Here is a 15,446-nt window from a genome sequence, read left to right as displayed (position 1 = left end):
AATTTAGACCCCATTACTGTAAATTAAGTCACATTGGCCTTAGATAAAGGTGCTAATGGAAAGGCACCTGGCGTTGATGGTGTCCCTATAGACATCTTCAAACAGAATGTGCGCTTATGGGGTCTATTACTACAAAATGTGTTTAACACTATTGCTGATGGTTTGATTCCGAGAACATGGACAGAAAGCATCATTGTCCCAATCTTCAAAAAGGGAAATAGGAACGACCCCAAATGTTACCGCCCAATTTCCCTTCTTGACAAAACATCTAAAGTAATGGGCAGGATATTGCTGCCGAGACTGGAATTGTGGGCAGGGGAGAATAAAATCCTTACTGAAACACAATGTGGTTTCAGAAGGGAAATTGGGACAATAGAACAGTGCATACATTTGCACCTTCTTATTGATAAATGCACAATTGTGAAAAAGGGTCACTTACACCTTTGTTATATTGACCTCACAAGTGCCTTTGGCTTAGTGAATCACTCAAAACTATGGCAAACATTGATTAACATGGGGGCACCAAATGAGATTGTGAATTTTACTCTATGCGGACAACGCAGTACTTTTATCAAGAACTGCGAATGGATTACAGTCCCTGATAGAAAAACGTGCTGAATTTATGCAGGATAGGAACCTTGTATTAAATCTGAATAAAACTTTTTCGATGGCGTGTGGACAAGGAAACCAAAAACAAAGATTCACCATGTAAATAGTGTTCCTATTAAAGCAACAAACTAATTTGTATATCTTGGATTAGTTTACAATGCACAGAGACACTGGAGAACCCAGATTGAAAAATGTAAATTAAAACTTGTCAGGTCGACAGAGGCAGTCTTCAGATTTTCAAAAACGATTGGCAATAAACCTATTAGGGAATTCATGACTTTATATAGTAGTAAATGCTTGAATGGAACTTGTTATGGAGCAGCAGTTTGGGGGCGGCAAATTGTTCATCCCTACAAACCCAAGAAAATAATTTTTTTACGAAGATTGCTTGCTGTACCAAACTCCACCCCTACCTATAGTGTACATAAATGACTTGGGGCACTGTATATTAGTGATTTTATAAGTACCATAAGTTTAAATACTTGGTATGGGATATGGAGCAAAGAGGGTGCAAGGTTTACACAAGAGGTAATCATTGACTGTATTGCCCTTGACCATGGGAGTAAAATCCCATGGCTGATATATATGAGAAATCTTTTAAAGGAATGTGTTGAGGATGTTGATCTAAAAAATCCCTTCCAAATACTTGAATCCGACAAAAAAGAATTAAAAAGAAGTTTGGTGGACTCACGTAGCTGGTTGAGGGAAGTAGATGCCAATATGAAACCCTTGACAAAGGATTATTGTGAGAAAACTCTTGGGACTGGGACACAAAACTGTTTATTGCATTTTATAAACGCAACGCATAGATTTTACCTTACAAGACTGCAGATGGGCCTGGCTCATTTTTTAATAGCATTTCCAAATATGGGCATGAGGATTCAAAATTTGCCAAAGTGCCCATGTGACAGTAAATAAAATCAGACAACGTTGCATTTTATTTTATTTTGTAACTTTTATAGGGAGCTTAGGAAGTGTTTTTCACGACCTTTGTTCTTAAAGAAGAGGTTATTTTTATACAGACCTGCTTTTGAGTACATCTGTAGCCCAGGTAATATTAAAGGCTTTAATGCTGTGACGATCTTCATCCAGAAGGCAATTAAAATAAGACACAAAAACTCATATCTTGAAGCACTTGTCTATAAAGAAACTGGGGCATAATATGATAAACGATGATTGTACTGTATATTTATTTGTGGCTTAAATATATGCTGTACCACTTTGCACCATATTCCTTGTACCGTATTATTAAATATTGAAATGTTAAACATTATGGCATATTTAAAAAATGAAGTGAGCTTGATATAGAAATTGTTTTTATTGGATATTCTGTACACAAAGTTTGTGGGGTAAATTGTTATGTTTTCCTTTTCTTAAACATAAATTGCTATTTTTAATGAATTATATTATTCAGTGACGTATAACGTTTTTTATGATTTTAGGATGCTTTTATGGTTTTGTGACTTTTAGGTTTAAAGTATTTTATTGCAGCATCAAAAAGTTAAACACAAAACCACACAGGTCAACAATTACAGGTGTCTCGGTGCGAAGAAAGCAATCAATTTGCTACAGAGGAGCGCCCTATGACTACATTGAGAAAAAGGCCAACAGCATTCCAGGTCGTATGACAGGCGTATCTTCGAGTGAGACATGACCAGAACTCAACTCCCCTGCACCCAACTCTCCCCCTCCCCCCCCCTCATTCCTATCCCCACCCCTCGTACTGTGCTAAAAGTGCCCTACGTCGCCAAAGCAGAAGAGCGCCCAGGCCCCCATCATTCTTGTGGTCACTAGCGGGTCAAGTGGACGGAGTCGCCAGAGACGTCAGACGTAGCAGTCTGAGGTACCGGGGACAAGTGATTTCCCTGAATTCGGACTGTAACAGGGTGTGAAAGGGGAGCCACAACTCCTCGAATGTATCCACCTCCCCTGCGGCCACCAGGGACATCTTCTCCATCCCCAAGACATGCCACAACCTGTGCAACCAGCCAACCGCGGTGGGAAGTGTAGTGGTGCGCCAATGGATAAGTATATTCTGGACCGCCGAACCCAGTGCAATTGCTATTTGCCTACCCTTTTTGGATTTCAGAGGATACATCAGGTCGTTGGGCAGACCCAGCAGAACATAGGCGGGGAAGCGTGGGAGCTCAATCTCAAAACACCGGTCTATCTCCCCCAGCACCTCCTCCCAATACGGGCCCAGTAAGGGGCACTCCCATAGGACATGTGTGAGTGTACCGACTTGTCCACATTCTCTCCAACAGGACTGGGGGATATTATGATTCATTTCATGCAACCGTGCGGGGGTGTGGTACCAGTAGGTGGACATTTTTGTGAATGTTTCGGTGAGCCCTGTGTGGCAGGCGGAGTGTCGTGCCCGGTAAGAAATGCGTTCCCAGTCGGTGTGTCCCAGCTGTCTACCAAGTTCCCGTTCCCAGCGCTCACGACCAGGATTATAGATGTGGGTCGGGGGGGGCTGCAGAAGCTTATATAGGTCCGAGATAAGCTTGGCGTCCGAGGAACGCGTCACCAACCAGCGTTCGTAAGGCGTAAGATTCCGATCGGCCATGTCTCGCACCTGCGGTTGAAGCGCCCAGTGACGCACCTGCATGTACCGCAAGCGTTCCGTTTCAGGTAGACCATAATCCCGTCTGAGGTCCTGAAAGGGAGTGGCCCCCTCCGGACCATACATGTGGAACAGCGCGGAGCTACGAGCCGTGCGCCAGCGCACAAACGCTCCAGGCTCCATATCGGGACCGAAGTCTGGGTTGTCCACTATCGGGGTGAACGGCGACGGAAAGGTAGTAAGCTCGTGTTTGCTGCTCACCGCATCCCAGATCTGCAGTGGGACCCTCGTGACAAAGGAAGCGTATAGGTTGGGCGGGCGGTGGGGCCTACGCAAGAATGGTACCTCCTGTAATGGACGGCCCGCCACCGCCTGGTCCTGGAACAACCAGTGTTTGTCGGACTCCCACCTACTCCATTCCACCAGGTGTCGGAGTTGCGCCGCTTGGAAGTATTTGGTGAGGTCTGGTATGCCCAGGCCACCGGATTCAGGCGCCAGCGTGGAGAGAGCCCTCTTAAGTCTGGGTTTGCGGCCCTGCCAAACAAAGCGAGCGATATCCGCCTGGATCTGTCGGATCCATCCTTTAGGAGGCTGAAGTGGGAGGGCTCGGAAGAGATATAAGACTTGCGGGAGGAGGGTCATTTTCACCGCTGCTATCCTGCCAAGCAGCGACAGCATTCCCTTATCCCACCGGGCGAGTTCTTCCTTGACTTTCCTGCCCATAGCCGCGTAGTTGGCCGAAACCATGGCGGGAAGGGAGGGCGCCAGGAGGATGCCCAGGTAAGGTACCAAATCCTTAGACCAGCTCAAGGGAAAAAGCCCCTGTAGGTCAGATCTCGTCATGGGAGACAGGGAGATGTCAAGGGCCGCCGACTTCCCCAAGTTCATCTTGAAACCTGCTACCCTGGCGAAGCTATCCAATTCAGCGATGCACGCGGGAAGGGAGCGACCCGGGTCATCCAGTGTTAGGATGACATCGTCCGCGTAAAGACTGAGAACATGCACGAACCCCCCCATCCGGATGCCCGTCACTGCCAGGTTGGTACGAACCCGCTGGGCGAATGGCTCCATGTAAAGGGCGAATAGGAGCGGTGACAACGGGCACCCTTGCCGGGTACCCCGCCCTATCATGAAGTTACCAGAACTGCAGCCGTTCACTCGCACCACAGCAGAGGGGGATCTGTAGCAATTGAGTACGAAAGTGCGATACTTCTCCCCCACGCCCATCTTACATAGCACCTTTTCGAGGTACGGCCAGTGCACCCGGTCGAACGCCTTCTCCGCATCGATGGAAAGTAGCATACGTTCACCAGGGAGTCTGGAGGCCTTCTCCAATAAATGGACCACCCGTTTGGTGTGATCCACTGTCTGCCGGCCAGGAATGAATCCCGCCTGGTCCGGGTCGATAAGCCCCGGCATGTGTAGTGCCAACCGCGCCGCGAGAATCCCCGTATATAGCTTGAGGTCCGTGTTCAGAAGTGAGATCGGCCTATAGGATCCACATTCAGCCCGGTTTTTGCCAGGCTTGGGGATCACCGACACCGTTGCCAGGAGTAAGTCCTGGGGAATGGCCCCAGCCTCCGAGAATGAATTAAAGAGGCGCGTCAGAATCGGCGCCAACTCCTGGCAGAACGTCCTGTAAAAGAGGGGGGTGTAGCCATCGGGTCCTGGGGCTTTCCCCAGTTTGAGGCGGGAAATCGCCGAGATCACCTCCTCGGGTCTAATGTCTCGTTCCAAGTACTGAGCCTGGTCCGGGGTAAGGGAGGGGAGAGTGACTGTGTCCAAATAGTCATCCTCCTCCTGTGCCGATGGGGCCTGCCCCGCGTAGAGGTCTGCGTAGTACCGACGGAACCCGTCCGCGATTTGGTCATCCTCTGTGACCGTCCCCCCACCAGGAACAGACAACTCCTTCACCCGGTGTCTCTGGTGTTGCACGCGAAGTTTGTTCGCAAGAAGGCGGCCGCATCTGTCCCCCCGGTATAGTACTTGTGCTTCAGGCGTAACGCCGCATACTCCGCTCTGTCCATATCCAGCGCGGACAAGAGTTTCCTGGCGGCCTTGAGTTGACGCCAAACCCTGGGCGCCCCCGTCCTCTGGTGTACCTGTTCTAATTCCCTCACTTTACTTGTAAGCTCCTCCCGCTTCGCCCGGCGCTCCTTGTTCTCCGCTGCGGAGATCGCGATGAACTCGCCCCGAAGCACTACCTTCAGGGCCGCCCATTGCGTCGCCCGGGTGGTGTCCCCGTTATCATTGTGACGTTGGAATTCAGCCAGGGTGTCACGTATACGCGTGACCACAGGATTGCCTGTGGAGCAGTGTGTCCCTAAGGCGCCAGACCCTTCGTGAGAGGGAGACGGGGGGTAGTCTAAAGACGCCCACCACCGGCGCATGGTCCGACAGGGAGAGCACCCCCACCTCAGAGGTCGAGGCCAGCTCCCAAACCGGGCCCGACACCAGCAGGTGATCTAGTCTCGCGTAGGATCTATGGGCATGGGAATAATAGGAGTACGTCCTAGACGTGGGGTGGAGCCGCCGCCACAGATCGTGCAGATCAAGGTCTTCCATACGGGACCTAAGTGCTTGTGAGAATTCGCCCGCTTGTGAGCGTCTCTGAGTCGACCTATCCAAGGGAGCATTGAAAACCATATTCAGGTCTCCCCCCAAGACAATATGCCTATCAGGGGTGGTCGTCACCTCCTCCAAGGCCTGAAGCAGAAACCGTTCTTGTCGGTCGTTGGGGCTGTAAATCGTGCCTATAGTGAACACTAGGCCGCCCAATCTAACCCTGTAAGCCAAGAGCCTCCCTCTCTGTTCAGTCACTTTGTGCAGGATCTCCCCCTTGAACCTCCCAGATACGAGAATGGCAACCCCTGCTGTTTTAGACATGTCAGAAGAGAAGAGCTGTGTGGGGAACTTCGGTGTGCGCATCCTATGACAATCTTTGGCCAAGAGGTGAGTTTCCTGTAAGAGACAGATGTCTGCCTGGGCATTATCTAGAAGGGACAGCACAGCCCTGCGCTTGACCGGGTTATTCAGCCCTTTCACATTTAGGGTTAAAATCTTAAGGGCCATCAGGGGAATGTACACAGGTTAAGCAAAGCCAGGCTGGACAGACAGTGCAGGGAAGGCCCCGCAACTAGCAATGCAGGCGAGCAGCACTCAGTGAAATCAAGCAATACTATAGCACAGTACGGTCTCCCATTCCCACCCCTACCCGCTCTAGTAGCAACCCCCCCCGAACTCAGAACTCCCCCCTCCCTTGTCCCGTCCCCCAACACTCGGGACCCTGAACCCCCAACCCCAACTCCCGCATCCCCCCCCGACAAACCAGATCTATTTAACTGCAGGCTGCCCCTCTCTGTGTCCAAGGAGTCCACCAGCGGTGGTTCCCCGACCTTCCCATTCCATGCTTCCCATCCCTACCTCCCAACCCTACATTCAACTCCATTGTCCCAGTCCGGTCCCTAGTGGACAAGGCCGTGGAAAGTTTGCAAAGTGGACGTCCAGCCACAACCCACTCCCCCCGCCCCCTCCCGTCCCCGGAACCCTCGCACCTGCGTTAATGATGAGGCTATGTCGATCTCCCCCCGGAGTCTGGTTAGGCCGTTAGGGCCACATCCGCGGTTGCGGTCTCTCTGGACACCTCTTGGAGCGCACTGTCCATCCCCGCTCTGATCGTGGGCGAGTCGGGACGTGCGGGCTGGGCGGGAGAACGCCGTCTCCGGACCGATTGCCAGCCGTCCCTGGTGTTACGCCGGCGGTCGGGCGTGGGGGTCTCTCCTTCAGTTGCCGTAAGGCCCAGCACCTCGCAAACATCCTGCAGGGACCGCAGCTGGTGCAATCTCCCGTTCCATCGAAAAATAAGTCTGAAGGGGTGGCACCAGGAGTATTGCGTGTCATGTTCCCGTAGGAAGTCCGTGGCAAGCTTGAATGATTTGCGCCTCTGTAAAGTGATGGTGGATAAGTCCTGAAAGAGGGCCACCTGTTGTCCTCGAAATGATAGGGGCTGCTTCCTGCGGGCCTCACGAAGGATCCGCTCCTTCAGGGGGAAATCCGGGAGGAAGGCCAGAATGTCCGGCGGAGGCGCCGCGGCTCTGCGGGGTGGGCCCACTCTATGCGCCCTGTCGATCCTCAGTGGGAAGTCCCCGGGCTCCCCCAGGATATCACGGAACAGGTCCATCAGATAGGCGGTCACGTCCTCTCCCTCCTCTTTAGATGGGACGCCTCGTACGCGAATGTTATTGCGCCTGGACCTGTTTTCAAGGTCCTCATTATGCGTCTGGAGGTCGATGTGCTGTTCTGTGAGCCGTAGGACCTCCTGTTGTAGGTGGGCAATCTCCTCATCTCTGGAATGGCCGGCTTCCTCCACCGAGGCCACCCTGTCTCCCAACGAGTCGACCTCCCTGCGCACCTCTCGGACCTCTCCAGCCACCTCCTGCTTCAACGCCTGGAAGTCTTCCCTGAGGGTGCCAAACAACGTCTCCAGAAAGGACCAGGTCACAGGGGGCTCCCCGCTCTCCGCACCCCGTGAGCTCGACGGGGGACCAGTGCTCGTCTGACCCCTGTCCTGGCGGGGGGTCCCACGGTTCAACATTTCCGGAAGGGTGCGTTCCCCCTTCTTACCCCCCTTGGAGCCCGACATTTGCGGCACCTGGGCGTGCAGCGGTTCCAATGGCGCCACCTGAGTGGTAGGGCAGTGCACAGGCCGAGCGCCCCAGACGCGCCCCACAAGTGCGACCTCTGTGAGCAATAGCCGGCCACGGGACACCCGGGCAGGTCCAGTGGGGGGGCGGCGTGCTGCAGGATTCGGGGGGTAGGCGGCGTCCGCGTGAGCCGCACCAGCGGCTGGAGAAGTCACCGGCAAGCGTATCACCGCCTCGTGCACACCCCCAAGGCACTACACCTCCACTCTCGCCTACGTCGGCCTGCAGGCCGCGCCACTCGGCCGGTCAGCCAGGGATGTCCAGGGCCGCACCCACAAGGCCCGCGCCATCCAGGGCCACACACACGCCCGGCCCTATCCTAACGCAGCCGTGCTGGAAGTCCGGGGAGGCCCAGGGGAGCTGAGTCTCAGGGCCGGGCCGGGCTCCGCGTATGGGCAGTCGGCCACCACCACAGGGTCGGCGGTAGGGGTCGAGCAGGGCCAGAAGTAGTCCCACGCCGCCGGGGGCCCCCGGTGCAGCACTCGAGTCGGAATAGGCCTCGCTGCTCCTGGGAGGGGGCGGGTCCGGGGGGTCGAGTAGTGTCTCCGGCCTAGTTGGCCTCCGGATCCCCGGGCTGTCGTAGGCTCCCCTCGCCGGCACCTCCCTACGCTGAGTCCGTCGGGTTGTCAGACCCACCTGACCTCACGGCCATCCACAGCTCCAGCAGCGCCGCCCATGCGGGTCCGGGTGTCGCCCAGGGTCTTCCACTGCCGTGTCGCCGCTGTGAGAGGGGATCCCCGGCAGACGTGGGGCGGCGGGTCCCGGGTCTCTGGCCGCTCTCCGGGACTCCGTCACTTCTCCAAGGCCGATTGTCGCTCAGCGAAGGCTGTCAGCCCAGCGACGGGTCTAGTGTGCCCAGCGGGGCTTTTGGCAGCGGCGGGCTCCCTCCACGCTCAATCCGGGGGAGATCAGCGTCTTGGAAGCGGTGTAGGGCCTCAGGGACGCCGGAGCTCACAGAGAGTGCGTCCTCCTAGCCCGCCATCTTGGCCACGCCCCGTTTTGTGACTTTTAAACTGAATAAAGCTTACAATTGAATTGAGATAGAAGTCTCCATTTACAATGCTAATGCATGCTTTCTGCAAGGTATGCAGCGTTTAGAACGCAAGCATTACCACGGAATACCTTTACAACGCGGGCGTAACAACGTAAGTTGTTACCACGCATTGCGCTGGGGGGCGCTCAAGGATAGTAAATGATTTAATTTACTATCCCAACACCTTCCCTACTATCCACGGGGACTGGTGTTGGAATAGTAAATTAAATGAATCAATTTTGCGCCCCCCAGCGCAATGCGTGGTAACAACTTTCGTTGTTACGAACGCGTTGTAAAGGTACGCGTTGTCAATGTATGCGTTCTAACGTCATACATCCTTTCTGCAAACTTTAGACACAATGACAGAATCTGGCTTGGGACCGGACCTCAGAAAAATTGGATTTTTCTGGGCAGACTTGTACTTTTTTCATCATGCATAGTGTAATTCTTCCACAATCTCTAATGCGCCTGGTATGTGAGGCAACACAAGTCTGGGAGAAGCTCTTGGTTGTAAAGTCTCTATAATGATAGAAACATTGGTTGAAGGTTTTTGAGCAGAATGTCCACCTTTTTTGCTCTCGGAATCAACATGTAATAGAATGTGTTGATATCGGCAACAGGTGAAATCTTGCAGGTGGGGGCCGGTCAAAGATGTAGGTGTATATTAGTGTCACAAAACAAAGCGAAAACCGGAGTATTCGGATGCATGTCCCGAAGCTTACACATTGGTGTAACCCAAGAGCACAGAGTAGGCGTTTCTTGAACAATATGCTGTGGGGAAGGGGGAGGGTAGGGAGGAGAAAACAGATACAAGCAGCTACATAAGGTTTGTAATACACGTAAGGTCTTGAAGTCAAATGTTCAGCCCAACAAGAAAGGTCTCAGCAGGAGGGGAAGAAAGGAGTGTGAAGGAACCAGAAAACGCATTGACTGATCAACCAAGTATATACTATAAGTTATATGAACCCCACACAGGAGAAGCATAGACTGCCTGCTCGGGAGCAAATTAAGGTTCGAAGAATAATCACAAACTGGGGGTGAACGGAACACGGTAACGCATGGGGACAGAGAAGGGAAAAACTAAACAAACATGAAAGACACCAAATGCTAAGTGCAGACTATCGAAAGCAGGAATCTTGCAATATGATGTTTCTAGGCAATGTGACTTCCTTCTGACTGTTTATATGGACCCGGAAAGACTTCAACCTTTTGTGAGTGCCTACTCATACCCTGCCAGTGTGACCCTGCTGCCACAGGTCTTATCTCCATACAGTGGGATTCATGGAAAACGAATCTACGCCTTTCCCTGCCTAGAGTCTGCTTTCCCTTCGCAAAGTACAAGTCATTTGGGCGATTCCTGACAGTGAGGACATCGATGGAGATCATGTAGGAAAGCATTTGCACTAATACTTAGGCGAAGTCGGACCAAAATCCAAATCTTGTCACAATTCGACTTCTCTTTGGTTCTGTGGTCTTCCAGCTTCACTTGCAGCCTAGTACCTCCTATCTTTTAAAGATTTTCTGGACATGTTTTGGTAACATTCACACTCCCTGAATAAAGGCACAGCTGGGAGACAGACCAGACAGAACTTGTGATGGTCTATTGTCTTTTTACTTTCCACTTAGTTGAAGAGCACCTCATGAAAAGTGAAGGCATAGTGCTGTAAAAAGATGGAAATAATGGGAAACACCTTTAAATGCCACCTAGTACCAAAATATGTTGAGTAAAGTAAACAAAAGAGCTGCAAGTTCGGAGATGAGTTTTTGACAAAAGTAGGGGGTATACGACCCAGAATTCTACTCACACACGCTGGCAAAAAGAACTGACTCTTAGTCAACTGCATCTACAAGGCATTATGGGCTATAGAAGCCCCAAGACCATTAAAGGGACAGATTTAAATCGTACAATGCAAGCCTATTAGACTGCTCTTTTCCTCTATGTTTAGAGTTGCTAGGCAGGAAGCTGTTTTTTTAGGTGCTGTAATATAGTCTTGAGAAAGGAATTCTTTACTGATTTATACATCAAACAGTTTTTAAAAAACGTGGAATATTTGCCTAGATATGCTTACTGGAGGTAATATACTGCATTTTGTCATGTTGAACTCTTCACCCTCCTCTCAGTTTGATATATTGTTAATACATGTTCTGGGGCCCTCACCAATAGCAGGTACCTATTTTAACAATCATGAAGATCTAGTATTTCTGAAGTGGAGATCAGTTGATTGATCTCTGCTGGAGCCACAGCTGGCGGAAAGGCAGAAGCCTGCCTGCCACTGGGTTGCTGTCATTCTAGTATTGGAGCATCTCCCCTATTTAGAGAAGTCTTCCCGATTCATATGTTCCCTACCCTGGTCTCCTATGTGTCACGTGGTGGATATGGACATGGTGGACCTTGGTAGGAAAAATAAACAATCAATCAGTCATGTCGTTCTTGTAAAGTACAACTAATCAGCCCGGGGCTCTCCGGGTGCTGGGTTCTCTCGTCCTTGGTAGAAGAGCCATGTCTTGAGCCTTTTCCTGAATTCCACGGGTAAAGGGCAGGTGCGCAGGTGGAGCTCGTTCCAGGACTTTGCAGATATGTAGGAGAAGGAACGACTTCCGCAGAGGCTTCAGCGGATGTGGGGGGATGTGGGCCAGGGCGAGGGAGGCAGAGCAGAACTCTCTGGTGGGATGATGATAAGTCAGCCGGTGGTTGATGTATGTGGGTTCGATGTTTTGGAGGGCCTTGAAGATGTGGGTGAGGAGTTTAAAGAGGCTTCGTTTGTGTACCAGGAGACAGTGGAGGGTTCTGAGACGTGGGCCCTCATAGACAGGGAGAAATCATTGTCTTTTTTCTTTTTCCGAAACAAATCCCCTCTTTGGTCGATTGTCTCCGAAAACAGAAGGCTTAGTGGGCCCACATAAATGTGGCATCTCACTTGGCATTCAGTCTTGCCAAAGTGCACCGGCCACATTGGTGCTTGCACTTTAGCAAAGAGGTCACCCCTAGACAGTTGTCATTTGTGTCATTTGGATATTCACATTAAGTGCTCCCTATTTCCAACCAGCAAATTGGAAGATATTTAGATGCTTCGATAGAGTTCTATCCTTCCTAAGCAGACAGACCCCTCTCACAAAGTGTGAAGGTGCGATCCACTAGAGGAGATTCAGCTATGTTAGGCATGTTTCTAGGTATAATCTTCTGAGAAATGGCCATATCTGCAACATGTCCATGGCCTATACCTTCAAGTAAGCATTGTTACAGACCAGGAGCAAATCTACTGTGGCAAGAATGGCCTAAAGACACGTGGCACCATAAAGGCGAGCCTCCTACCACTTTCTGTTTTATTTAGTGCTTTGTAATTTTAACTCAGGCTTGTGAAACTATGAAAGCTACATGCTTGGCGCGGAAGTTACCCCCACCTACATTTATATAATTGTTGGCATGTTGGTAGATTCACATGTCACAGACCATTTTTTAGAACCATTTTTTATTCTATTTGAACAGCATGAACACGATAAAGAACCCGTCCATTTACAAAGTACCCTTATACAGCACTGATACAGGTTCTGTGCTATCGGAATGCCTTCCCACACCCCAATCCCTCCTCTGAACCGAGACGATGAAAAGTAAATTCCCACCTCCCGTTTTTGGAGGCTCATTATACGAATACACGTGTGTTTCACAGCTGTGCTCTGAAAATGTGAAGTATGGTAACAACGGGGTGCGGGACTCGGGGGGGGGGGGGGGGGGTGTTCAGGGCATTTTGACATCACTGACTACAGCAAAGGAACACACATTGAGTTGGATGTGCTTGATGCTAATGACACTGCAATGCATTGTTCTGAACAAAATAATTGTTTTTTACAAAGCTGTAGTCCACAATTTACTTGCGATTCCCATGGTAATAACAGGGAATAATTCAAACGGGTGAATCTGTGAACGATACCAACACTGGATTACTCTATTTCAGATTAGTCACTTTTCTTCTTCTATTTTATCTGTTCTGTTTTCCTGACTTGTCACACACTTTTCTTTGTTTATAGGCTGTTGCTCGCACAGAGAAGGACTCCCACGTGATTGCCTTTTCCCATGAAATGGTTCCATGCACTGTGACTGCTCACATGACCTTACCTCAAGTCCTAGAGAAGATGGCAGCGGTATGTATTAGCATCTAGAAACAACTTGCATGCAACAGATACATGTAATCATAGTTCTCTCATAACTTAGGGAAGTGAAGAGGAAAATTACACACGAACTGGAAATGAAATGATCTATCTATCCGGATAGATATTATCGTTTTCACAGTGTCCAGCACGGTGGTGAAAAAATTGCTTGAAGTATAAGTTTATTCTGGAACTGAACCAGATCTAATGAGTAGCAGATTATGGAAGAATGAACTGCTATGCACAAAATGGTATTAAAATGTTAAAGTTTCAGGTGTTTTACAATATTATTCTTGAATCCAGATTTTTGACGTTCCTAACTAACCAGAACCATTTTCCACCATAAAGGTGGTGGGAGAGCGGTGAAGCCAGCCGAGAAATGGCAAGATCCAGGCAGCCAGATAATAACGAAAATGGAAATCATTTACTAGGTGAAGTGCCAGAAAGAATGCCCTGGACATTCTATTCAAGTCTGAGAAACAGACAGACAGACAGACAGAAGTGAGAGGGGCCGATTGGATTTCTTAGATTCCAGATGTAAAGACGAGGTTTAGCAGCAGATACTCTGGAGGACATTCAACTGAAAAAAAAATATCTCCAAGCAACCTTAAGAATCATTTTGAGGCTCCAGAGCTGGATGGGGTACTTAAATACACAACTATTTATTCAAGAAGCACGTGGTACAACTTTTAGCCCCTATCCCAATTCACCACAAATTAAGTTCCTTATTTTCTGCCCGAATTGAGCCTTCTTTATACTACATTAAAGTAAGGAGTAAATCCAGTAGCAGGTATGTTAGCTCTCTGGGCTTTCTTTACTCCTTTTGGTTTCTGATTATGGTTCGGTGTTTGTTTTATACAGAGGAGAAAGCATTGAATGTTTTGGCCTTTCAGCAACCTCTTTTGTATTTCACTCATTGAGCTTAAAGGTCTCTATAGATTATATTTTACAATTTTTTACCAACCATTCATGTATTTCTAAATATACTGATGAGAGGTTTTCCATTGCATACTTCGTCTATTTTGGAAAACATTGATACAGACATTCCCTCTGCCGAAGGAAAGCACATCAGTAGTGGAATACTTGTTTTAGTCATGTAAGTGACATAGGTGGTTATGCCCATGCTTCCATCTGTACCAATTATTTTTTATATTATTGAAAGAATTTATAAAGTGTTAATCTGGCCATGGGGGCTGTGAATGGCTGCAATAAAAACAAAACAGTATTTATCAATATTATTTTATAAATATTATCAGTATTCCAATTACCTCATTAGAAGCAATGTATAACATAACAGTATATAGTAAACCAATGATAGCTCTCCCAACTTCAGCTAAAGTGTTTTAACCCTTTGACTGTGCTATATATGTATATATATATATATATAAGTGAGCAAGGCCACCCGTGGTGGCCGAAACGCGTCATACCGTCATGTCAACCAATTAAACAGCATTTGTAAAAGCACATATCTTTGGAGTCCGTGACCTTGTGGTGCAAGTGATGCGCGTCATCTGGGATTTCACAAAACGTACCCAAATAAAAGTTCCTCCCCCTTAGCACCTTCCAGGAAAGGTTCTGATTGATCCGTCCTGTGGGGGTTGAGAAGAAAGGGGGTCCCAAAATGCAAAATACAGGTCAGGAAGTTAGATCTTGGTCCGCAGATTGTTGTGATTTAGTGTAAATCAGTTCAGTAGTTTTTGAGAGATTAAGGGCAAAAACTAGTTGTATGTTTTGGCAGTTGCGCTTTGGAAAGTCGCGCAGGCATCCCGCAAGAGCATGAAATCATAAATGGAGGCTTGTTATTGGTTGTGAGGCCAATTTTCCCCTTGAGCCTTCATGCTCTTGCAGCAGCGAGAGACTTCTGCAAGTCTCACAAGAGCATGCCCTCTGTTTGGCTGGCTGTTGGAATGTTAGAAATGAAATGGCCGCCATTACTGTTTACTGTGGAAAATTGGAAGTGTTGTGGAAATGAATTAAAAAGCTATATAAAAGGGCAGCATGAAGGCGTTCTGTCCCCCTAGATTTAGAGAGGAGGTGCTAAGGGATAAGTACTGTGAAGAAAATAAATGTATATTGTCTTCAACTAATTTTTACGAACTTGCGGGACTTTCGTGGGATTGTGAATAGTAAAATGGAGTAGATGAGTTCTCAACACACACAATATTGTTGTCCTTGTTTTTGAGAGGTGGTGTGTAAGAGATAAGTACTGTGATGATTAGAAGGTTAAATCTTTTTTTTTTAAATGTTAAGACTTTGCAAGTCTTGCGCAGGTTTGTGAAAAGTAGGTTAAGTTTGAATACACTCTGCTATGCACACTTGTTACTCTATGAAGGAGTTTTACAGGAGATGCGGATTATACGACTCTACAGACTGTACTATTTATGCCCAT

The 15,446-nt window shown here is 48.9% G+C and overlaps 1 protein-coding gene across 5 annotated transcripts in view; it reads left to right on the top strand.

Annotated features, from left to right (window-relative positions):
• RO60 (Ro60, Y RNA binding protein) overlaps positions 1–15,446 on the top strand; it is a 306,652-nt gene that overhangs the window by 260,941 nt on the left and 30,265 nt on the right. For all 5 annotated transcript variants that reach the window (XM_078641476.1, XM_078641493.1, XM_078641479.1 and 2 more), the window contains one exon: positions 12,938–13,051. In XM_078641476.1, coding sequence (XP_078497602.1) covers positions 12,938–13,051 — 114 coding nt within the window. The remainder of the gene's footprint in view (positions 1–12,937; positions 13,052–15,446) is intronic.

Source organism: Lissotriton helveticus, chromosome 1_1, assembly GCF_964261635.1.
Source record: "Lissotriton helveticus chromosome 1_1, aLisHel1.1, whole genome shotgun sequence".
Lineage (NCBI taxonomy): Eukaryota > Metazoa > Chordata > Amphibia > Caudata > Salamandridae > Lissotriton > Lissotriton helveticus.
The sequence above is the reverse complement of the archived record's forward strand: the minus strand, read 5'-3'. Positions and strand labels throughout refer to the sequence as shown.